This window comes from Labrus bergylta, chromosome 7 (assembly GCF_963930695.1).
Source record: "Labrus bergylta chromosome 7, fLabBer1.1, whole genome shotgun sequence".
Lineage (NCBI taxonomy): Eukaryota > Metazoa > Chordata > Actinopteri > Labriformes > Labridae > Labrus > Labrus bergylta.
This window is the reverse complement of record NC_089201.1, coordinates 9,242,706-9,268,883: the sequence shown is the minus strand read 5'-3', so window position 1 is coordinate 9,268,883 and position 26,178 is coordinate 9,242,706. Positions and strand designations below refer to the sequence as shown.

At 40.2% G+C, this 26,178-nt stretch overlaps 1 protein-coding gene across 1 annotated transcript in view; it reads left to right on the top strand.

Annotated features, from left to right (window-relative positions):
* The window catches only part of carmil2 (capping protein regulator and myosin 1 linker 2), a 46,173-nt gene that overhangs the window by 13,510 nt on the left and 6,485 nt on the right, over positions 1-26,178 (top strand). The window contains exons 20-36 of the mRNA XM_020641037.3: positions 632-686; positions 973-1,145; positions 1,895-1,963; positions 2,788-2,881; positions 3,155-3,241; positions 3,881-4,009; positions 4,357-4,473; positions 5,485-5,660; positions 6,444-6,531; positions 7,922-8,011; positions 8,121-8,172; positions 10,168-10,649; positions 18,610-18,713; positions 21,424-22,297; positions 22,901-23,005; positions 24,538-24,574; positions 25,941-26,009. Of these exons, the coding sequence (XP_020496693.2) occupies positions 632-686; positions 973-1,145; positions 1,895-1,963; positions 2,788-2,881; positions 3,155-3,241; positions 3,881-4,009; positions 4,357-4,473; positions 5,485-5,660; positions 6,444-6,531; positions 7,922-8,011; positions 8,121-8,172; positions 10,168-10,649; positions 18,610-18,713; positions 21,424-22,297; positions 22,901-23,005; positions 24,538-24,574; positions 25,941-26,009 (2,801 nt within the window). The remainder of the gene's footprint in view (positions 1-631; positions 687-972; positions 1,146-1,894; positions 1,964-2,787; positions 2,882-3,154; positions 3,242-3,880; positions 4,010-4,356; positions 4,474-5,484; positions 5,661-6,443; positions 6,532-7,921; positions 8,012-8,120; positions 8,173-10,167; positions 10,650-18,609; positions 18,714-21,423; positions 22,298-22,900; positions 23,006-24,537; positions 24,575-25,940; positions 26,010-26,178) is intronic.

The following is a 26,178-nucleotide window of genomic DNA, read 5'->3' as shown; positions in this document are numbered from 1 at the left end:
AGTTTGTTGTTTGTTTGTCCGTGGCCTGACAAAAGCGTGGATTGTGGCTGCTTTGTTGGTTGGATCTTTAAATGGTTTACACGGTCAGAATCAGAAGAATCATAGCTTTTTAGCGATGTGCAGCCTGAGTGATATACACAGAACAGCAGTTGTTTACGTGACAGTGAATGTGTATTATTGACTTGTTAGTGTATATTCAACACTGCAAGTGTGTAATTTAGAGTTTTCTAAGTTATCATGGCCTCTTTAAATTACCTATCTATTAACATTTTAAAAGGCGATGGTTTTGTTTGGTTTTATTAATACGACTGGTTAACGTTACTTTTAACTTCAGTTAACTAATACCAGATTAACTGATATCCAATTGACCTTGTTTTGTATGTACCCATCATTTATGAACCTCGCTCCAACTCTTCATTGCATACATTCAGCTTCTCTAACCAGACCTCTGCTCTTTAATATACGATACACATCAACTGAGTCCATGTTCACTTTGAACCCTTCCTTTATATATCATAATTTCTTCTTCTCTTTCATCCTTCTTTCCCTTATTCCACCCCCTTTACTTTGTGGTCTGTGTTACGATCATTTTTTTCTGGTTGGTTTAGTATGAACTCTTTCTGTCCACCAGAGCTCTCACCGATGTTCTTCATCGTATAGCCCAGCTCATTCAGGATGAAGAGTGTGTAAGTGACAATACAGTTCATGTAGTTTACTCTTAGTTATTTATATAAGTGCACAATTGAATAAATGAAACACATGAAGTACTGATTTGTAATATGAGAAACATTCATCAATCAAATGCCATATTTAAGTTCATCTTCTCAAGGGAAATGTATTTTTCCAAATGATGATGACTAGTATAAAATGCTAACATGTCTTCTATATTTGTGTGTGTGTGTGTGTGTGTGTGTGTGTGTGTGTGTGTGTGTGTGTGTGTGTGTGTGTGTGTGTGTGTGTGTGTGTGTGTAGCCCCTGCAGTCTCTCTCGCTGTGTGACTCCAGGCTTAAGACGGGGATAAACATCCTGCTGAGTGCTCTGGGCGGCCATGCTGCTCTGGCTGAGGTCGACATCAGTGGGAACAGCATTGGAGACACTGGAGCCAAAATGTTGGCCAAAGCTCTGATGAGTAACACCAGACTGAGGTGAACACACAGTGTGGTGTCTGCAGCAACATGTTGTCATGGAAACAGTTTGACTTTACAGCTGAACACACTATAAAGGTTTTTTTTCTCTATATGACATCATTGGGGCGGCAGTAGCTCAGTCTGTAGGGACTTGGGTTGGGAGCTGGAGCGTCGCCGGTTCAAGTCCCGGTGCAGCTTAAGTATGGAAGTTGGTCTGGTAGCTGTAGAGGTGCCAGATCACTCTGACATCTCTCCATTAGTGCATGTCCATAGGACTCTTGTGTATATTTCAGCCGATGTGTGTGTTGCATGACTTAGAGTGTAAAAGCTGAAATTTCCCCTTACAGCGATCATTAAAAGTAAGTCTTTAGTCTTTATACGTTATCTGAAAATAGCATTCAGTTACTACATTCATAACTCAAATTATCTATATCTGCAGCCTTACATGAATTTAAATGTGACACAACTAAACAGAGACCTCATCATCTATATGGTGTAGGGCCTATTGAAGCTAGAATCAGTCTTAAGGAATGAGGTGTAGTTTCTGTAGAATCTGTCCGATCTGATCTTCCAGGGGACACTTGAGGGGATAAAGAAAGCTGGGACATGCTTGTTGTTTCCATAGGTTTGTGACTCATAATTTAATTAATTTAGCCACATGTATGTTGGGTTCAGAGATAAGCTAAAAATAAATAATTTTTAAAATGAATAACAGAGTTTTGCATTTTCCCCAAAACGTGAAGTGAACTCTGTTTCTCTCTTTCAAGACGTCTAGCATGGGACAGAAACAGCGTGACTGCCAGAGGCTTCAAGGATGTGGCTGATGCCTTAGAGTGGTAATTTAACACACATTTACTCTCAAGTCCTTTGTATGTACACATAAGCCAAGGTGTACCTACATCCACAACAAGTAAAAGGTTCATTAATCCTGAAAAGCTAGCTAAGAGTTTTCTGCACTTATTTACTAACATGAATGAATGAATCGTTATTTTCCTGTTTTATGGGATTATTTAGATACATTTCAATAAAACATTTCCTTGTGCCATCACACTGACACATGAATGAATTCAATAGAAAAAACACTGGTTTAACTCAAAGAAATGCCTCATACAAAAAGAGAAAGCAAGAGGTGCGGGAGCAGTGCTAACGTGCTGTTTATATACTTTTTATGTCAGGCTCATTTGCTGGCTTAAGTACTTAATGAACACCTTGAAAAATGTTGCTAACAAACATGTGTACAGCCTGATCAACTAAAAATAATCTAGGCAAAGGATTACAAACCTCAATGGAGTAACTACTGTGAAATAGTCATGTTACAGAGCCTCAAATTCACTACATAGTTTACTTTTGAAAAAAAAAAATCTTCAGTACATCTGGGCTGAAGCCTATTTTTTAAATAAAATACTATCTAAAATTGATATGGGCTGAGTGTCTACAGATGATCAAGCGGCTCAGTGATTGCTTTAACATAAATGCAAACACAGCTCACAGGTGGTCACAACCTGACGTTTAGTAGGTTTACATTTTTATTATGTCCACTAGCTTAGTTCAGTCTGTTAGAATGCAAACATTTCCTAAATAGCACTGGGCTCAAAATACAGCTCAGGGACATTTGAATGTCAAGTGAAGTGTGTTGAGCATATTGTTGTGTGTTTTACAGGAACTTCACTCTGCAGCAGGTGTGTCTCCCGCTGGCTGACATCACGCAGAGTTACCGTAGCGACCCTGACAGAACAAGTGAGGCCCTGCACAAGGTCAGAGTTAAAGCACTTTATCAGTGTGCTAAAAAGTGTGACTATCAATAAAGTTTATTTTACTGCAGTGTGAAATTTAAAAAATCTGAATGACAGACTGTGCAAAGTATGCATCTGCCATATCTCACATTATGTTTCTTAAGCTGGCCTTCCTGTCTCAAAGAGAAGTTTACCATAAATAACTTTTGGTTTCTGTTGTTTTTCATGCAACTGTTATGAGTTTAATGTTTAGTAATTATGTTTTGATGTGTGTGTGTTTGTGTGCGTGGACAGATTCAGAAGTGTTTAGACAGAAATAACCAGAGACCATGTGAACGAGTGGAATTTCAGCAAACGTTGAAAGCTCAACACTCTGAAAAGGTAAGAACAAAAATATGATGTGTACTATGGTCTTTTTACAATAATAGTCAAGAAATTATGTATATTTACTTAAAAATATCCAAATAGAAGACTAATAATAATAATAATAATAATAATAATAATAAAATAAGATTGTTTTTTGTGCTGTTAATGCCTTTATTAGAGAGACAGGACACTGAACAGATGGTGGAGAGTGGGAAATGAAATGCAGCGAAGGAGTCACAGGTCGAACCCGAACCAGCGCTGCCCGCTTCGAGGGCTGTAGCCTGTGAACATGGGGCTTGTTAACTAACCACAGTGCCCAAAATATTTTGAAAATTTGGTCATCAATGTGAAACATTTAATTTGGATTGAACTTTCTAATATTCTGCACTCGATTATCCCACAGAAGTTTATTTAGGGAAGAGTAAAAGAGAACTATTGATAAGATACAGATTCAGTTTGGCTTACTTCCACTTTTTCACAAACGCTTTCCTTCGATGGGAAAACTGTATCTAACAGAGTGGAAGATAGTGAATCAGAAGGATCCAGTGTATGGAGTATTGCACATTACATTTTTCAGAAACTATACTGCTCTGTTACATTTTTTGTTTCGTTCTGTATCTTCAGCTGTGTCTGTTCCCTTGTGTTCAATTGTAGTTGGTCCAAGGTTTGAGTAGGCAGTTGGAAGACAGCATTCAACGTGTAAACCACTGCGACACTCAGCAGGTCCAGGCTGACATCCTGAATGCATACGAGGTGCTGCATAATTCCAGGGAGTCCATTAAGGTACAGGCTGCTCAGATGGGTTTTGATCATCTCTATGATTATGTCATTATAGGCAACAAATCATTAGTATTGTACACTGTTTTGGTTAATAACTATGTTTATTAATGATAATGTGGTGAGAGGGAAAGGATGATCGAAATATATCTCAATATGATATCCTCCAGTGCAAGGTCACTACCATTATGACCTCAATTAGGAACATATAGTTCTATGAACACCTCTGTTGGAGGTAGAAGATGTGGCAGAGCTGCTGTACTGGATTGCATCTGATGGATGTACATACAAATAATGTTTTTGCTACTAATGTTTTGTTACTGTTGTTGTTTTTTTTAATTATCTTTGTACAGCTGCTCCCCTCTCTGTATGAGGCAGGGAGGACGTGCACCTCTGATGGAGACATGGTGAACTGCATCCTCAATGACGCTGCTACAGCACTGACTAATGAGTTCAATAGAAGCATACAGGTACACGGTTGAATATACCCTCTGTGTGACTAAGCATACTGGGTCAATTACAGGGTTGAATCACTGAACTATATGATAGTTTAATGTAACCAGAAAGTACAGAGTGTTGAACTCATAAACAGGGTTCAAATCAGGACTGAAGTTCTTGTGTTTCATGCATTGTTTGGTGAACAGTGATTCACTTGTTTTGTATGTGTAGACTGGCTCAGTTGGTTTTATTTAATCATGAGTTAGCTTGGTGTTAAGCTTCACTTTTAGTGTCATGCAGGGCTTGAACTCCTGTCGAAAGAATGGTATCCTTTAGTGCGGTTGTGCAAGAATTACAAACTTACATACTACAGTAACCAGGTGATCGGGCCGTCCTTTGGACATGGAAGAGACACCATTCTCCCTGTTGAATGTTATCGTGTTATCAAATCAACATTTGAAACAACTATTTTAAAGGCAGAATATGCGATTTTTCACACTTAAATATAGCAGAAATCAAATACCGGTGTATCCTCTGAAAATAACTCTGTGAGTCATGACTGTCTACAATGAGTATGACACCTGAGTCCCGCTGTCTGTGACGCTTTCCGAGTTTTTCGAGCTTTCCGAGTCCTATCTTCACTCTGTTTACCGGCCGGCCGGCTCATCCCCTTGCGTATAAAAGTTGTTTAATTGAGGGACTAGAGAAAATAAATATTGCATACTGTACTCACTGCTTAACTGCGTTTCTAGAACACGGTGTGAAGATACGAGCATAATAAAGGTCGCTAGCATTAGCATGCTAACACAACAATGCAGCGCGAGTTGTTTTGGTTTCATGCTGGTGCTCAAGGGCGACATCTGCTGGATCAAACAATGGCATATTCTGCCTTTAAGGTGGTAAAGTAACATTTTGTTGCTCCAATATCATAGGAGGTATTCCTGGCTGAACCTCCAAAATAACAGAACATTTTCAGTGCTGCTCATTTCCCATTTTGAACTGTGTCATATTTAACAATGCATTTAACCCCCACTGTGTTGCAGGAGTTGGCTCAAGGCCTGACGAGGAGTGCAGAGGCAGTGTGTCCAAGGGTTGTCCAGCGGTCGAGTGTGTCTGAGAGTCTTTCAGAGTGTGTGTCCAAAAAAGTCAGACAGACGCACACATTCCTGACAAGCACCCTGCTGAAGCACACAGGGCCAATCATCACCAACAGACTGAGGTAGTGACATTTATGTAAGACAGTGTCCTTTCAGTCCGTTTAATTAACCTCATTTACACCGTGTAATCACATTAGACACTGTCTGAGCTAACTCTCTGATAAAAAGCTTGTGAATGAGAGGATAGTGAGCAGGACATGTAGTGGTAACCATGAAGTACTGGTCAGCATAGTATATCAATTTACAGCTCATTTATTCAGGCTTTCAGATTAGGTGCCTTTGTTGACCAGTTTAAGGAATTTATTATATACTTAAAATGTCCTTTTGAAACCACAACGTAACGCTAGCAGAATCCAGCTTCCCTTTGAAACGTAGGAAACATAAAGCTAAGGCAGTCTATCTGTCATCCGAGATTCATGTGATATTATCTAAAGACATGCTGCTGCCTCATCCCTCAAACCAGAAGTTCATACGTCTGCCCTCAGAAATATTACTAAGGATCACTATGACACTGACACATTGTATTCTGAATAACATGGCTGGTTGGTCTCCTCTGGCCTACAACTGCATCTTTTCATCTCTAAAAACCTTGATTATTCACTTCTCTACATAACACCTTTTCTGGATTAGACCCCAGACCCCATAAAAACACTTACTGCTTTATGATGATTTGTAACTTAGAAAATCTGCCTTTGTAAAATATCTTGGAGTGGAACAAGTTAAGCCATAGAACCGTATGTATATCAATTACCCAATATTATGAAACTAATTGATTCTCTCAAACCAGCACTCTCCAATTTGCTGTAATCACTCTGTTGTATTTCCTGTGTTCTCTGTTCATGCAGTGAACTGAAAAAAACTCTGAGTGTCTCTCTGGCTGAAAGCATCATTGAACAGGTTCTGCAGGATCTGACAACATCACAGGACAAAATGGTAAATGTGTGGTAGATGGAAAATAGGCAAACGTTGACACTTTGCTGCACTTCCACCTTGTCCCTGGCCCAATCTGCTGTCAATGTTAAAATCTTTTCTTTTTTTTTATATCTCTGCGAGTCTTGAGCCGAGATTGGAACAGGATGTGATTAGCCTAGCTTAGCACAAGAACCGAGAACAAGGGAAACCATAAGTCCTTTTAAAGATGTATTCATAGCTTTCATGTGGCGTTACACACTTATGGAACTGCCCAGCGGGCAAGAAAGGCTTCCTACTGCTGTACACTACAGAGTAATGATCAGTCTTAGTTTCCACCTACCATTACGTGTTTTACATAGTCTTATTTTTTAAATACAGTTTAAAAAAGACAGTTATTCAGTTTGATTTACTAACAGACGAGGAGACAAGCCAGGGGTGTAGTACACCATTTGATCTGAGAGAGAAAACCCAACGAGGAGGAGATTGTTAAATTAATGATACTAAACACATCGCTATCTCTTGAGCGTACAAAAAAAACAACTTTTTTTTTATTTTTTTTAAAGATTTTTATTTTTGGGCTTTTTGTGCCTTTAATGCAGAGATAGGACAGTGGATAGAGTCGGAAACCAGGGAGAGAGAGCGGGGAATGACATGCGGAAAAGGGCCACGGGTGGAAGCGAACCTGGGCCTACCGCTCGAGACGAGAGTCTCAACACATGGGACGCGCGCCCTAACCACTGCACCACCAGCGCGCCCCCAAAAACAACTTTTTATCCTGCTATTAATTATTGTGTTACTTGATCCGAATATTCCAGCCTTTTAACTAACATTACTGCCCCAGAACACTGTATGAAAGTCACAGCTGACAGTGATCCTGATACTGTCGTTAGCTAACATTGACTTCTTAATGTTTGCTAATTAGCACACACTTAAGCTTTGATGATGAATTTCTTGCCCTGCCAGCTGTCACTTACAGCCCTTCACTTCCCAAACGGCAGCATCATTGACCCAGCCACATTGAAAATAAACTAAGCTGTCCGTACTTTTGTTGGCGTACAGTGTAAGCGGAAGGATTTTCCACTATGTATAAGTAAACCTCAATGAATTGAAGTTACATTTATTAAATAAGTAAATAGAGAAAGAACATTTAAAACCTGTGCTGCAGCTGTGGTAGCCGATACTTTTAACCATAACCGTGCTGGTAACATGACCGAAAGCTTTGAATCATTTCTAAATGTAATGCTGTATACCTTCTTAAGTATTGGACTATGACATTTTACATTTTCTTATCATGCAGCCTTTTTGGAAATATCTTGATTATTTTTGCCACATATAATTTTAACTTACACTTTGTGTATATTTGAAATGTTGTGCTCATAGCTGAATACATTTGTCTTTGTTTACCGTTTAGGATTGCTTTATAAAAGAAAACTCATGCAATACTCCGAAAATCAACATCCCAGAGCTGCGACTGGTTGAAAGTGATTTCCCAACAGATGACGTAAGTGACTCACACCCATCTATGCATCAGTCCTTTTTAGTCATTAACTCCTTAATGTATATGTTGGATTTTTTATTTTTGTTATTCCTCTGACTCTGCTCATCATCAGTACAGTCCAGCAGTTTGGAGAAACAACCTGAGGCCTGCACCTTCAATTAAGAGTAAGACAAAAACAATATCACAATGAGATCCAATCATTTCTGTCTTTCTCTCTCCCTCTGTCTGAATCTTACCTCACTCCACTTCAGGTCAGATCATTTGCATATATGTGCCTTTGCTTTCCTTGAAAGAGCCATCTAATGACAAACGTTGGTGTCGACCAATACTTGCCCTGTTGACAGACTATGGAAAATAACTTGTCACGGACATACATCAGTAGCTGATGTGTATCTTTAGTGTCACAACAATTTAATAGTGGCAGGCTGCACTTGAAGAATTATTAAGACATGATGACATACCAGTATCATTGTTATGGGAATCCCAAATGGTCTCAACTGTTACTTAAACGTTGGTATTGGTTCTGATTTTTACAATCACAGTCAGTCCTCTCCTGATATTACTGTTTTGATTTCAAGTAGCTCATGTACTTGTAGATTGATTCCCCTACTCTCTAACAACACTTACTGTATATTCTGCATTAAGTTAAGTATATAAGTTAAGAACACATCTACTGAAGAGGCAGGAATACAATAATGGGCTCTATTAGCTACTTACACAGTTGGGCTTAAAAATTTCAAATGCATCTTTTGGAAACCAGGAAGGACTGTTGCAAGATAGGGCAACACTTATTACATACTACACTATTACTTATTACAGAGAATTAATGATTTAATAATATTGCTTAAACAATTTGACATAATTTTTTTAAAGTATTATTAAGACATTTCAAGAGCTCTTATCAGTCATTTGAGATAGGAGCTGTTTTTTTTTCTCTACGCACACTGACACATTCAAACCAAATTGTCGGATTCATTGAGAAAATAAACGGAATAACTAATTTAACCAAATTAAGGTTATTCAAAAGACATGTGAATGTAAACTTATGAGTCAAACATCTGTATTTAACTTTAATTATCTTGCTTCATTTTGTTCTGTTTTTAGCCAAATACATTTGTATTTTGTTAAGTATCACAATAGCTGTGTGTTCTTTTTTAAGTAGCCTGGGTATGAAATAGTATTCATGATTGAATAAATGAATATGATGGTATTAAATTGCCAGCATCATACTCAAATCTGTTCTGCTACTACATGTCTGAGCACAGATATAGGTCCTAACCTGCTGGCATCTACTTTGTCTTGTTCCTTTGTGTCTGCATGTGTGCTGTGCCATTATGAACCACTCTATGGCAGACAGCTCTGTTTGGCTAATTGGAGCATGGCCTGTTTACTTTCACACCAGTGACTTCCACCATGGAGGAGATGGGGAGAAGATGGAGGAGGGGAGGATGAGGGAAGAGGGGGGCAACACGAGGGGGATTTGGGGGTGGCCCAGCTAAAACCCCCAACCCCTGCTCCCATTGTTTGATATCGAATATTTAGCTTTGAAAGAAGGCATGATAAAACAAAATACATACAAATAATGATTGTGTGTTCCTGTTTGCTTGTGTTTGGCAGATGTAGGTCAAAAAAGAATTAGGTCAGTTTTATGAAGCATCTTTATAAACAATAACATTTATTAATGAACTTGCAGGGTAATGCCTCTCAAAATAAACCATCAACTGTAACTTAGATAATAAAAAAAAGGTTTAACCCTTTCAGATTCTACCTTGTGCTGTGTGTATGACTGAGTTAACTTCATGTGGCAGGCTGAAAAGTGTGCAGCACAGTGCATCTGCAGCATCCATCTGCTGCTCTGCCTCTTCTCTGCATTTCTGAGCTTAACTGATTATTTTTCTCTTGTATGCTCTGTCCTCCTTTTATGCTCCCTCTTTATGTCTCTCTTCTTACCTCCCTTCACATTTTTATTCTCTCCATCCCACCATGTCTTCCCTTTATTGTTCAGGTCTCCCTGCCCTACATATATATATATATATACCTAGAGTAATACTCTCTGCAGGGGCTTGATTCCCCATATTTCCCATCCTTCCTCCCTCTGTCCTTCTTTTATCCTCCCTCCTTTTGCCTCCCCTCTCATCGGTCATGTTATTCACTCTCAGGTCTCCTGGATGCTGACTGGGAGCAGCAAATGAGGGACAGAGCAGGAGAGCGAGAGGAAGGGGGTGGCCTCCCTAGGTTACCCACAGCAACCACCCTGTCAGTCACAGACTCAAGACCCTCCCCTTCCACTTCCCCGCCCCCATCCCCCTCAGGATGGAGGGGGAGGAGGTGGGGGGAGGGGGAGGTGGCGGCAGTGGATGCTGCAGCAGCAATATCAGGAGCAAGAGGAGCATCGTTGATTCCCTCTCGCGGTCTTCCCCTCTTTTACTCCATCTCCGCTCGAGCTCCAGAGAAGGAGGCTGCCGGCCACGGAGGCTTATTTAGAAGAGAGGCTTCCAGCCCAGGCCCTCTCCCCGGCTCTGGATCCCCTGCTTCTCCCATGGAGCCTCTACCCACCCAGGGCCAGACTCTAAGGCACTACACCGCCTCCCGACCGCGGCCACGACGCACACACACACAGCCCCCCTCCTTCAGGCCTCAGGTAAGAACACATACATGAACACCAACCACCAATGACCATCCACACATAGACACACACAAACACACATACATACATTTATGTTCGTGCAGAAATTACCTCAATTTGCATTTTTGCATACCACAGTCATTTGCATACAAAATGTGCTTTTTGACGACATCTCTCTCAGTGAAATACGGCCACTCTGAAAGGTACTAACAGGATGCGGGGACAGAAAGATGAGAGACGGAAGGGAAGTATGGGAAGGATAGATGGATGTATAGCGAGAAGGGAGATGAAGCAGGAAGCTAATTGCATGACTATGGAGAGATCCCAGAGGAAAGAACGATGGAAAAGGAGAGTACAAAGTAATACATTAAGAAAAAAAAGACGACAGAGTAAAGAGAGGAGGAGGGAATAAATGCATCAAAATCTATCTATCTATCTATTTATCTATACATCTATCTATCTATACATCTATCTATCTATCTATCTATCTATACATCTATTTATACATCTATCTATCTATACATCTATCCATCTATCTATCTATACATCTAAATTATTTTCTATAATGCTGTAGTAGTAATGGTAGCCATCTTTATCTTTGCATTCTATTTCTACATGAAGTCGTGCTCAGCGTGTGCGTGTGTGTGTGTGTGTGTGTGTGTGTGTGTGTGTGTGTGTGTGTGTGTGTGTGAGATAGAGAGAGAGAGATAGAATAGGCACATGCATTTTGGGAGTGGTGTTCCCTGGGTTGTTCCCAGTGCTGATTTCTCTCTCTCTCTCTCTCTCTCTCTCTCTCTCTCTCTCTCTGTCGCTCTCTCTCCTGGGAATGCTTTCACTAACTCAATTATTCATGTTTTCCCATTAATGGGGGTCTCTTTCTCTGTGCTGTCAGTGTGTTAATAGAAACAGAGGATTTCTCTTCATAAGTACTGACCTTGTATAGGTGTAAATTGTTTGACTTCTGTTTTTGACACATCGGTGGTTTGCAGGTGTCACTTTAAGGTTGTCATATTTCTTAGGCTAAGCTACATTACTTATAGATGATGTGTTGAACTGAATGGAATAGATTGGTCAATCCTATGATTTAGCATTGAGAGAATGTGGGTCTTCAGTGCTTTGATTTTAATCATGTGTTCAGAAATGACCAGGAATACTTTACTGTTAATTTACCTTAGCTATTAGAGATTAGTATATTATGTAATGACACTAAAATGTATTATTATAAAAACGTTTGTAAGTAGTTGGATCGTTAAATAGGATTTTTTTTCCAGAAATGTATTTAGAAACATCAAACAAAATGAAATATTGTTAAAATTATATTTTGATGAAGGTAAAAGAGTTTGATTTGAATGGGCTACCAACGCTAGCGTGAAGGTTTACTTTGTAGATGCTAGTATTCGCCTGATAGCATGCAATTTTGTTTGCTTGTAGAGCTGCTTTTGCTTTCTAAGCCTGGGTTTTCAAATAATAATAATAATGAACCAAAATATCGTGGTAAGCAATATAGACATAAAATGAATATGCAGACCCAAGACTGCTGAAAAGACGGTTTCAGCAGCCTTCAGGTCTGAGCAGCAGCCACAAAGCAGTGCCATAAAAAAGCTTAAAAACTGCATGCGTTTACTTTTACTTACATATATGTCAGGCCAGCTGGCATAAAATGGCTCTTTTTTACGCTAACATAGCTTGAATATTTGCTTCATACATTTTTTGGCCGAATTGATTTAAGAAGTTGAAAACTTAGCATTACCATGTAAGCATTCTAGAAAGTTAATGTTAGTGAATCTTTTAACTTAAGGAATGATTTCTGTAAATAAGGGCTTTTCAAATTGTATAACGTTATGGGCAAGTGTGTAATTGTTTAGCCACAGTCAGATCGGCTTTAAAGTCAGAACACTATGTTCGGGCTTGAACTTTCTCTGCAATTTACCCATGGATGCTTCCAGTCCCCTGTCATCCTGAAAACATATTTAAGGAATTGAATCCCTCATTATAAAAGAGTGACACTATTTTAAGTGAGAATAATCACATTAATAGGCAGGCGTACAGTAATCATAATAAGGAAAGAGAAAGGGAAGATGACAGATGGTCCGAACACGAGGCAACATATTAGGATCTGGCAGTGCATGAGAAAACCTTCACACTCTACTGTGTACAATGGACCTATAAGCAAATACACAGGAGCCATACAGAAATACACTGATTAGAACAGAAATCAGATGATGATGATGATGATGAGGGGTGGAAGACTCAGTGAGAGTATGTGTTGGACTAGTTTGTTACCACAAGCTGTTTAAATATACGTAAACCACATGAAGACTGACAGAACATGGTCTTTCTGTCCTGATGACGATGGTGTTGAAGGATGTATCAGTTCTTACCTCATTGAGATCTGTGACCGTCAAATTGAAGCTTTTTCTTTCAACCCAGGGAACCCATGTGTTCACTGAGTAATTATTCAGTACAAGACAGCAGCAGTACACACAGCAACAAAAATAACAACAGATAAACCACTTACAGCAATGACACCAACAACTTTAACAACTATAAGAACAATTTAATAATAATGTAAGTATGCCAGATGTTAAAATTTGTAGCAGTTGGAGCAAAAACGGATCCTGTGAGACAAGGGCGCACTTGGGAATATGTTAAATTTCTCGGGGGTTGGCACTATGCGCTCTCCTGATGGGGCTGGACCATGAAGAGCTTTGTATGTGAGAAGGATTTTTGAAATCTTTTTTAGATGTTATTTGCAGCCAGTGCAGAGAAGCTCATATAGGAGAAACATGATCTGTTATTCTAGTTCTTTTCAGCACATGGGCTGCAGCACTTTGGACGAGCTGAAGTGCAGTAGGTTTTTTAATAACAAGAAAGTTTGTTATGATGAAAAATCCATCCTCTACTTCCTGCAAAAGCTACGTCTCCCACCCATCTGCTGCCTGGTAAAGCTTCTCTTCCACTCGCTCCACTCTGCCCAGTCAGTCCTGCAGTGTGTGCAGTGTGCGGCTGCCGTTGGCTCTTCAGTCTGTACACCCATGGGAGGAGCTGAGTGTTGCATGCTTGTTGTCTAAGCAAAGAATAGCTTAATCTAGAGTCAACCTAACTGTATCAATATCTGTTGCTTTTAAATATTTAAAACTGGGAAAAAAAACTTTGACTGACACTCACTGATTGTCACAAAGTGTTGTTTTGTATCAGCCTGCTTTTTTGTACGAGTATCCACATCCACATGTTCATTAGGTATAGACTGATCTGTTGCCCCTTAGTAACAAGTGTATGAGTAATGTGTGAGTGTGTTTGCATGTGAGGGAGAGAGAGTGTGTATGCCAACACTTGTGAGCCATGCTGGCATGTAGCACACAGAGACAGGTGGCTATAAAGGAGGTGGCAGTGAATGAAAGAGAGGCACAGTATTTCCACTGGATAATAGATGGAACAGCCTGAGAGATGGAGACAAATACTGCATTCACGAGGAGGAATTCTGGCTCCTTATTTTTAGTCGTTTTTTTGTCACCTTGGAAAAAAAATCGAATCTTCTTGCAGAAATTTTAGTCTTTGACAAATTTTCCATAGGTATTCTGGGCCTTTTTAATGCCTATATTAGGAAATCTGACGGGTTAAATGGTATAAGGGGAGAGAGATGAGAAATGGGAATGACATCATGGCTGTACAGCCGGCTTCTTAGACCCCTTGTCTACCTTTTTACTGAGCGTCAGCGTCTTTTTCAATTGTTTTCAATGAGAAGAGAGCGTTTGCAGCAGTAGGTGGCTGCCCGGAAAAATAACTAAGCACCCAGCATATTTCTTTGGAGTGATCCGCCCTTTTTGCGCAACTGCTCCGAACGCTTTGATTTGAAAATCTTTCATTTTTCCAGAAAGGTGCTGTTAAGATTAAGAAGCGATCTGGTACCTCTCCAGCTACCAGACCAACTTCCATATGTGGTCCGCACGGGGACTTGAGCCGGTGACCCTCCGGTTCCCAACCCAAGTCCCTACAGACTGAGCTACTGCCGCCCCGTTGTACTGTTGCCACTGTTGACTTCACCAGGGCTTTTTTTCTAAATGTATGATATTCCCCATATTTTTGCCATCTTCAGCTTGTATCTCCTCTTTGATCCGTGTCAGCTGGGGTAAAAATGATCTCAAATTTAGAAGAAAACATACAGCAAAAAGCAACAGAGCAGTATCGATTATACATCAGCTGTTGACTGCTGTCATAGAGTCAGGCCTGACGTTCAGCGCTTTTCTTCTTAGCGCACAAACGCTTTATGCAAGCGCCCCCTAGGTCCAGGCCAGTACTTTTCTGCCTGTAAAAAAGGTGGACTAGGTGGACACTCCCTACAGTAACCATGGTTTCAAGTGTTGTTTTTATCAAAGATTGTATGTTTTTAAAGGTTTTTTTAAAGGTTTTAAAACACAATTTCACATTTGGATCAATCCGCTGGGAAGTGTCCTGGGTTATGAAGACAATTTGACATCCGACAGGCTGTCTGTAAAAAATGTTCATCTACTTGTGTTTATAGTAGAGAGTAGTGCAGTAGAATATGTTTCAATAATTGGTCAAGCAGCTGTATCAATTTCTGGAGAAGATATAAATACCACCAGGAGCAACAATAAGGGTTGATGATGATGTTTGATATTTATTTACCTGCTAAGGTAACCGTTCAGTTTGTTTATTTGTCACATTTGCTTCATTTTGTTTTCTTGCAACATAGTTTTTGTACATGTTTGTTGTAAAAGTCGTAGATTTTACAGCAAAACTAACACTGTTTCCAGGATGGTTACTCCAGTTGCTTGCTCTCAAACTTCTTTAGTGCTCTTTTGCACAATTTACAGCCCAAAGGTAAAGACATCCATCTTAATATTCCTTTAAGATAAAGAGCAGTAAATCATCACAGTTCAGAGACTAAAACCAGTTATTATTTCTAAAGAGGCTATACTAGTTTAGTGCGCTTTATTGATTGTTTAATTCATTGTAATAGCTCCACTTCTGCTTTGTAGAGTTAATTTAAAGCAAAGTTTGCAGACTTTCAATGCTGGATCTTTATTCCACAATATAGACTCAGACTCACAAACTGTTTTGTCCTCTCAACTGCTCATATTTACCAGCAATCTGATCTGTGAAGACTGAAGGTTGTTCCTCTGAAAGGTGATGCAGTTGTCCTTCTGTGTGTTTAACGGTCTCGTCTCTGCTCGTCCCTTAATGTTTTCCAACAAAGTTATCTTTGATTATATAAAAATGTTCAGTATGCAGCGGATTACATGTGGAACCATCACAAAATAGCCACAATAGATCACATTAGATCAAAATCTTACAAAACACAGAAATTAAGTCTTTATAACCTTTTTGTTTATGTTTGAATTGTCGAGTAGTTTCACATGTCACTAAAGAATCTCCTAAAGAAAACGAACAAAACCAAATGATACGGACTGTTCTGCTTCATTTAAGAGTGAAACATTTTGACAACAAAATCATCGACCTTGTGTAAATTGTCTTATTATCAAATAGAATAGAATAGATCTTTATTGTCATTGCTAACAAAACAACAAAAGGCAGTTTAGCAGCTCTTTTTTCACCGACTCTCATGAAACCAAATCAAAGTCCTTCAAAAATATTATAAAATGTAAAAGTTTGCCAAAATCCCATGGATGAGTTTTAGGTCCAGTTAAGGGAAAATAATGCAGTTATGACCTTATTCTTGAACTGCTACCATTGCACTAACATGGCATTACTACTTAACATGACATGTTTCTGTGTGTTGCTACATCTACAAACAGACAGAACAGTATAAAATGACATTATGGAAAGGGTTAGCAGAGGGCCTTGTATCCGCACAATAGCAGCTCCAGTAGGCTAATGTGTGTTTCTGGAGACTATGCTTGACCCAGTTAAAATAATGCTTACACATGACAACTGTCCTGAACAGGAGCTCCTTATTGCTCAGCTCACAGCAGCAAGCATCATTTCAAAACTCACCAGCATGCTTTTGATCTTCAGTCAACTGGAATGCACAAGGTGATTTATTACCTGAATACAGTAAATGTACAGAGTCTCACAGGTTATTCATTTTGTCAAAATGCTAAATTGTATAAAATAACTCAAAATAAGTTGCTATGTAAGAGATATTCAATTCATTCAGTGTTCCACATTAAAGCTTTTTGAAGATCTTGTAAAAATATCGACAGAGATACTCAGTCTACTTTCTGAAAGTCCTGTTTGCTTTTGTTGCTCAAATAGAGAAATCGGAATTAATTTTCCCAATAATAACCATCTGTAAACTGCTGAGTGGAGCTTTAAGTTTAAATAACTGATTACTTCTTTTGCACCTTTAGACTTGTGCTATGCATATGAACAGGTTTCGCTTTAATCTCCGGAAAAGCTACAAAGTTTTGGGATGTTTTCAAGTCAAGAACCCCCAAACCTACACAAATTACGCCACAAACTCCAATTTCCTCAAATGTTGCCCCCAATATATACTGTAAAAATGTTTCATCAGACAAAGTTGTGGCACTGAACTGTGTTTTTTATGATCTGTGTCCTGTACTGACGTTACCGTTAAGTAAAAGACATTTCCTTAAATTCCTCCCCTGATGCACCGCCTGTTACTAAAGTGTTCATTACCATTACCCTTCAATTCTGTCTGACCCATATTTGTAAATGCGATCTCAAAGGAATGCCTGAAGGGCATATCTTCAAATTTGGCTCAAACATCAACATTAACTCAAGGATGACCCAATTAGATCATGGGGTCAAAGGTCAGAGTTACCATATGCCTTTAATCAGGTTTATCAAGTATCCTGAGTATACTACTGTCTCACAAAGCTCTTACAAACATGCAAGAGCCTGTCCAATATTTACTCTCGTCCAGCTTCTTACCTGGCCACTCTCTCTTATTCCCCTCTTAGCTTCATCTGTTACTGTCCTCTTACATCTCTCAGCTTCTGCCATTTTATCAAACAGAACAGAGATGAGCTAACTGGCTTTCTTTCAGCTGAAGGCTGGTGCATGAACTAGTGAAGTAAAGCCTTAAGGCCCTGACACACCAAGCAAACGGCAAAGAACTAGTGGCGACGCACGACGCCTTTTGTCTTTGGCCAAAAAGTTGCACTCAAACACACCACAAAGAGTAAAGCCGACGGCCAACCACCATGTCTGTTCTGTGCATGCGTGAGAGGCAATAACTCTCCATGCCAACATAATGGAGATAAAAAGTTGAAAATGGCACTGGCGTTGTCAGCCCTTGGTCTTCTATTAGTGGAACAAGAATAGAAGAGGTGCTTCCATATTTCTTCTCGAGCATCGGCTCTCCTGTGTCGCTTAGCTAAACAGCCAATCAGAGAGATTCCTACCCCCAACCTCGCTCACACGGATTCAACGTATGGAATCTGCCAAAAAAGGCCCACTTGGGCCGACGTGTAGCAACGGAGCCGGATACACCGCAAAAACTATGGCGACGACTGCTCACCGGCGGTCTGACGGCCGACTGTCACCTTGGTGTGTCAAGGCCTTTACGTTCATCACGCAAGAGAACTCTGGCCCATTACCAAAGTAACATAGTGCTGAAAGAGACTGGGGTGCTCTGTGGAAATGTTTTAGAGGCCCTGTTTAAAGTGATTGTACTATTATATCGACTTTAAAATTACTGTTTTAAGGTGGAAAAGTTTCATATTGGTCTTAGCTACGGTTCTTTGCCTGTACAGAACAGCAACTCCTGTATTCTTTAAGGTGAAAGTCAAGTTTTTGTCAATGGAGACCTGTGGTTTTAAAGACAGTGATGTAACTTTTTCTAGTTTATAAATATCTTGCTCTTTAACAAAAATACTATCACTGTTGGGATCATTTATGTTACGTTGTCAGACATTTAGAATAATATCAATCACTCACACTTTTTTTGTTTCCATTCAAAATTACACAGTTATACTTACATCAATACAAGATGTGTACATTAAATGTCATATTGTGTTTTCTGTTTCAGGAGCCTGTTTCAAAGGTAGAAAATGAGGCGAGTGAGGGTATGGGCCGTGTGGACGAAGGAGTAGAAGAGTTCTTCACCAAGAAAATCATCCCTGACTATGCACTGTGAGTTGCATTGACGCATGCACACACACACACACAAAAGCGCACGCACACACACACACACACATGCACAAAAAATACACATTAGGGTAAAAGTTTACTTGGAGGCCCCTTAGAGAGGAAGACACAAAACAAGGAAATAGATGATAAAGAACAATGCTATGTAAAAGATAAAATAGAGGAGCACAATAACTTCCATAATGTTGACCTGTAAAATGTGGTCATGTGAATTGACTTATCTCATCATTTGTGACCCCTAAATGAACCCAGATACTTTATACCTTTTTAAATCCTGGCAGCTAGAAAGTTAATGTTCTTATTTACCCTGACAATTACACAACCAATTGTTTTTTCCCTTAATTGGTGCCAAGGGAGCTGTAGGGATTAATTTATGATTGGTTTATTGTGCTTTTATAATAATGGTTCACTTCATTTACAAAACCTGCACATTTATATCACAGGTTATATTTATGTATTTACTTTACTTTTCAAACATATATAAACAGAGGAAAGAGCAATAAAATCACCTATTGAAAACTAATATTTAATTGATCTAAAACTCAATATTCAGCAGCTTGTGACAGGAGCCTCACAGTTGCTGGCTGCCAAACACTGACAGGTTTGGCAATGAAAGAGCAGGCGACCCTCACTGAGACCATTATGAACCGTAAATGTTAAAGTTTACACCACTTTCCTAACTTGTGTTTGAACGTTGCTCTTTGTCTGAATAGTTAAGCCCTTTATGTGTCTGTGTTGACTGCATGGTGAATGCTTTTGTAGTGTTTGACAAACCTTCCTATTCAGTTTTCCACCACATAAACACATATTCCTCCTCTTCCTTCTCTTCTCTCTGAGTTGCTGTTTCAGGAACCTGAACCAAAATGTCTAAGTCGAGATTACAGTTAGCTGTCTTGACACTAGCTTCCTGTTAGCTGGTTTCTGTTTGGGAGTGTAGTTTTTTTGGTATTTCGTGACTGATGCATCCATTCAATTGATTGAAGAGTTTCAGTCACCTCCACAGCCGTGTTAGCAGGAGTGTTACAAAATAAACTAATTTCAAAGTGTTTTTATTGGCTTTTTTCAGGTTTAAAATTGTGCAGTATTCATCAGCATTTGTAACAAGCATCTTCACAATTAAGCCTGCTTTACAAGTCTGTGCCGAATATTCGCTGTAGCTACGCTGTAGTGGCCTACACCTACACCGTAGGCCACTACACAATTTTCCGGAGAATTTCCTGTGCTGTTCTCCCATCAGCCAACTTGGACTTGATGCGGAAAAAATACTAGGGGTCTGGCAGTTGAAACTCCGGGTTAAGTCCTAGCAAAAAAATTGTCCATTTGCATTTACATACAGTATTCAGCTCCTCCAGAAAATATCCTGAGTTTTTCAGGAAATTTCTGCGAGTGTGAAAACGGTATATGTTAGTTGTATTGCCAGTTTTAGTTTCAGGTTCCGCAAAATTCTCTGCTGGTTTGTTTACAGGACATGTAGACCAATCGCATGGCTTGTAGTGTGCGTCCTTTTGACGCGTAGTTACATTTTGAGGCAGTGCACGTCAGGCTACGTATGTAGACTTCTGTTTAATGTACAGGGCTACATGAACCTACAGTATATGCTGCGGCGTAGATTCAATGCAGAAGGCTTTAGTGGTAAAAGGTATCACAAAGCTTGTTATCCACTACTGTGTCCATTCAGTCAGGCTTCAGATCCTCATATAAAGAGGTGTTTGAAGCTTAAATTGACAGAACGTGTCCTCAGTGTCTGAGACTACGTAGCCTTAATCATTCGTACTGTGTATGGATGATTATCATCCTGTCACAGTAGGACTAATCCACATTGTGAAATATGATGTGTTAATATAACCTTAAGCCGGGATAACAAGGAAACCAAGAGGAGTATTAGAGGTTTGTTTAAAGCACAGGTATCAATATCAGTCAACAACACACAATACAGTGAACCGTGCTTTCTTTCTTGCCGTTTTGGTCTCAACTGGTTGCATGTAGGAAGCCCAGGCAGAGCAGGTACCACTTGACATGACTACTTCTTTTCTTTTAGTTGTTTCATCAGTGAAGATAGTTAAAATCTTTCCTGTTACTCCACCAAGGGACTTGATTCTACTGCTCAACAGTTTCTCCACCCTTCTTTGACTCCTGTAATCTGACCCTGAATCATCTTGATTGTCACCAAAGTCACACAGAGTTCACATGCGTTTCTTTCATTATCAGTGCAGTTCATGAAAAGACATGGGACCCAACCAAGACTTGAGTGAGTATTATGGATCCAACCCCCCACTGACATGTGGTTGGGTCCTCGGGTCATATAGCCCGGGTAGCCTTCAGAACAGCTCAAACAGGCCAATCAAGCCTCTAGGACTTACTCAAGGACATTTTTGGAAGTTTAACTCTTAATTTTGAGGTACTTGTTGACTGTATAATGGTGCTATAAAAATATCAGCAGGGAACCAAAAAAGTTAAGGGACATCACCTTTTTTTATTTTAATCCTGATCAAAGTGGCCAATGGATGGATTGGCAGCATCGTCATGCTGGGCCTAGAGTTGCAATCATTGAGTTGTTTTTTTCTCTTTGTGTTATTTGCATGATCTTTTTTGTTGTGATCCTGAACTGAGCATGTGTCTTGAGTTCTGTAGTGGTAGTTGTAGTACTGAGTGTCTCTTCTTGTGTGTTGCTCTTTCTGCTGTTTCCTTGCTGCAGAAAAGGCCAGTGGGAGGAGTCATACCCTGCCCAAGCCACTCCCTCAGAGTCAAGCTCCACTCCCTCAGCCTCAACCCCCTTTTCTTCTTCGTCTGATAATATCACCCCCTCTACCATCACCACCACCACTACTAGCACCACTGTCACCTCCCCCTCTGTACCATCTATTGACACATCCTTTATACCCACCGATGTACCCCCACTCTCTTCATCCTCCCCCACTCCCCCTACCCCTGCTTCTGACACCACCACCAACCTCACCACACTTCCCTCCAAAAACATCAAGAAAAAGTTTGGCGACTTCTTTGCCTTCAAGAGAGCTCGAGCCGGCCGAGCAGCCAAGGCAGGAGGGGGAGAGGGAGGGGGAGAGGGGGTGAAGGTCAAAAGGACCTCCATCGCAGACCTCATCCGACCCCTCCGAGAGGCCAAAGAAAGGGAGAGAGAGAGGGAGAGAGAGAAGGGGAGAGGGTCAAGGTCAGTGGAGGATGCTAACGTTTCTAATGATGCCGCCATCACAGAAGGAACCGCTGCCATCGGCGAGCGTCTTGCGGGCGATGCGAGGGGAATGATGGCGCCTGCCAAGACTTTACCCACGATGACGCCTCCCAGTGAGACCACACCCTCTTACCCCACCATCACCACAAGCCCCGACCTCACCCACCTGGAAGATGAGGCAGCTCCTGCCTTGCCACATCATGCCCCCAGCTCTGTGGTCACCCCCCCTTTAACAGAGCAGGAGATGAAGATGGGAGGTTCTCCGTTTGGAGAGAGGAGACTGAAGGTGACCAAGAGATCTCTGAGGGAGGGAAAGAGTCAAAGTCTCATTCTATTGACAGGACTAGAGCCTGAGGACAAGGAGGACATACACAGTAAGGTCAGTCTGAACACACAAAAACATCATCTCAAAGGAGAAGGGAAACATCAGCAAACATCAGCTTATTCTAACATACCGCTGAAAACCGGACCTCACATTGAAGACGGGCCTAAGATGCAGACTGTCTCCATATTTTCACTATTAATGTAGGCCAACAGCTTAATCAATGAATGCTTTGCATAGAAAAGCATTCAGTACGGGATCAGCTTGTTAGCATGTCAGCTCTCTGGGGAACAAGGTGCCAAATATGATACAAGCATGTTTCGGTTCTATAGATCTCCAAAAAATAATAATCAGAAAGCCTAAAATCACCTACAGTATGTCGGAATGTCAGAAAGCTGGGCCCTTACTGAGCAGGGTGCAGGCATACCATTATTAAAAGAAAATGGTAAATAATGCTGACTTGGGCCCAGTAAATATTGGATAAACATCCCATTAGGTCCGACCATTGTTATGTCTTCAAAAACCTGAAGAGGTAAAGTTTCATTACATTAAAGTTAAATGATGTATTTGTAATAAAAACGTCTCATTGAAACAATCCGAGTGTCAGAGAAGTTTTAACATTCATGTTTTCTGTTCCAAACGTTCTCCAACCTCTTGTAGAAGCATGCGTCTGAGAGTACATCTAGTTTTGAGCAGAGGCTGCAGGTGATGCTGCATAGAATGGGCGTGGTCAAAACTCCACCTGCTGACACCAAGACCAGCCAGGTAGGATGTGTCATTGTTTTCTCTCTCTCTGTGTGTGTGTGTGTGTGTGTGTGTGTGTGTGTGTGTGTGTGTGTGTGTGTGTGTGTGTGTGTGTGTGTGTGTGTGTGTGTGTGTGTGTGTGTGTGTGTGTGTGCGTGCATGTGGGCATGCGTGTGTGTGTGTGGGTCTGAACATGGACACTCATCTCACAGTTTGCTTTTAACACCTTCAGACCACGTTATTTTTCTCTTTTTATTGGATGGTCACTGTTTCTTGATCAGATTTATTTGTTGATTAGGCCAACAAAATGGGATAAGATTTTGCTTTTCATTATGTTTTACACATTATGTTTTACACAATACCTTCTTGTGTAACTTGTCCCTCCTGAATCCAAAATAAATCTTGATATCTTTATTGGTCTAAACTGGAACCAAATCATCTGAAGGTAGCTGAAAGCATTAGATTGGTTTCAAAGCATGGCCATTATAATCAGCCCTCCACTACAAAGGCAAATGAATACTGTAGATGTGTGAGAAGGTATTGCTTGTTTACATAAATACGACTTATAATTGCATTAAATTCAGTCTTATGTTGCAGTTGAAGAGCATGGGAGTCAGTTTTACCTCCAAGAACTATGTTTGTTATATGGCAGAAAAACAGTAGTGAAGAAATATTTCCAACAATATCCAACAGTAATTTTGTCAAGCAAATAAATGTTTTCTGACATGTGAAACTATTCTCACTGGCAGAGAACAGTTACACGCACACGACAGTGTTGAGTTAAGATGCACAACATACAAACATGACTTTATACACTTACAAAACCTCTTGATCTTATTTTTTTACTTTACTTATGCTTAACTGGTTTTTCAGTCACTCAGGGTTTCATGCTGAGTTTTCGGACAGAGAAAAAGTGCTGTAACTTAGCTCAGCTGTCATTACGTCTTTGTGTTTCAACTTAGTGGAAGCAGGGAACGACCGGAGCTCTACATATGCACACAGACAGATATACAAACACACATAGCACTGCACTCCCTCGCTGGCTCAGCTGATCCTCTCTCGCCCCTGTAACGCCTCAGATGGTACAGAGAGGGAGGGGGGGGTCACTTCATCCCCCCATTACGCCTTTGCAACATTCATATTGAAGGCAAAACCTCACAGGGATGTAAATATGGCGCCTTGAATAGGCAGTCGGGTTGTGCTGCTATTTCTATTGGACAAACACTGATGATGTTCACTGGGATGTTGTTTTAAAATGTGATCACGTCATGATGACATTAACAGCAAGAGAAAAAGCCCTGTGGTCAAACTGTAACCTATTACATAGTAAACTTCTCAGCTCCGTCAGAGGTTTTATGCTGAGATTTACTGTCAATGACATGCTATTATTAACAAAATGTGCTCATCCTTCAGTTTGACCTACATTTAAAGGGTTGATTTTATTTTTTAAATGTTTTGCCATTATGTTAGAAAAAAACATATGATGAATCATCACAAAGGTTAACAGTATTTATAAAAACATTGTTTAATATTGTACAATATGTCTGTTGTAGAATAAGGATGAGGAGCTGAGAAAAGCCAACTCTGAAGGTAGGTTCATATGTTGATCCAGATATCAGAACTCATTTTGTATCACTCGACAAATCTCTCCTTTCAACACTTTTTTCATATTTATAAATCTTTAATAACTTGAGTAATTAGCTCATTTTGACATTCTTTGTGCCTATAGTTGTTTGTTTCATAAAAGTCTGTATAATCATTATGAACCTGACAAATCTCATGAGTGTTGTGTATAGAAAGATAGATGAGTTCCAAACAGTCTGCTGTAAGTCCGGTGGTCAGGAACAGTTTAGGGCTGAATTAAGACATCTTCAGCACATGTAGTGTTTATGACAGAGTCTCACTTTTATGGCAACAAGATGAATTATTAATTCACTTTCATTAGCTTTTCTGTTGCAAAAATAAAGTCCTGCAGAGACATAAAAGTGCTTTCAGATTTGCCAGCGGGTGCGATAAATGCTAAAACATATTAAGGAGGTAATTTGTGTTCGATACATGGGATTTTTTTTTTTTTTAGTTTAAAGAGAACAAGCAGACACTGTATGAATAAATGTATTATCTGGACAGCATTTGCATTATAATGACACACTTTCAGAAACATTCACTGTTAAGTCTGTAAGAGGTAATGTTGGTGTTCATGGTCAGTTTTGATACTTTCTGACTATCCAGCCTTTTTTATCATAATAATGTATACTTTATTGATCCCACAAGGGGAAATTAGTTTTTACACTCTGTCTAGTTAACATGCTACACAAACATAGGCTGAAATACACACACATGCACAAACAGGACATCCTGTGGACATGCACTAATGGAGAGGTCTCAGAGTGAGGGGGCTGCCTGCAGTGGGGGGGGGTTAGGTGCTTTGCTCAAGGGCACCTTGGCAGTGCTCAGGAAGCTACTAGGCCAATTTCTGGACTTGGTCTGTGCCAGGACTTGAACCAGTGACCCTCTGATTCCCAACCCAAGTCCCTACAGACTGAGCTACTGCTGCCCCACTGAGCTATACACTCACAGTTGCAGCTATGCTTCCTTTAACCTTTTTTTAAGATTTATTTTTGGGCTTTGTATGCCCTATTAGAGATAGGACAGTGGATCGTGTCAGAAATTGGGGACAAATTGATTGGGAATTGAGATGTGTGAAATAAGCCACAGGCCTGTGGCCACAGCAGCCACAGGCCTGCTTGGAGGACTACAGACTCTGTACATGGGGCACACACACTAACCACTAGGCTACCAGCACACCTAGTTCTTAAACCTTTTTAAGACCTACTACTTAAATGTTCTGTAACTTAATTAGTGATGCTTCAGTGGAGCCTGGTGCTCAGATTTAGGGAATGACTTGTACATCTTGGATTCCTCGGCTGTATCACTGTCTGCTGTCTCTGTCCCTCAGGTGCTATCCTGGAAAAACCTGAACCTCCTCCTACCTTCCTGAAGCCCAGAACAATGTCTACGTCATCAGGTAAAGATGCTGCCAGTGTTGAACCAGTGGTTATGACTCGTGACTCAACTTGGACTGGAGCATTCACTGTGTTAGAAAACGGAAGATGGAGACAAGTGCTGTCACTTATTTATTGATAAAATAGTGTTATTGTTCATTGTTTTGGTTTGTTTTATTGTATAAGACTAAT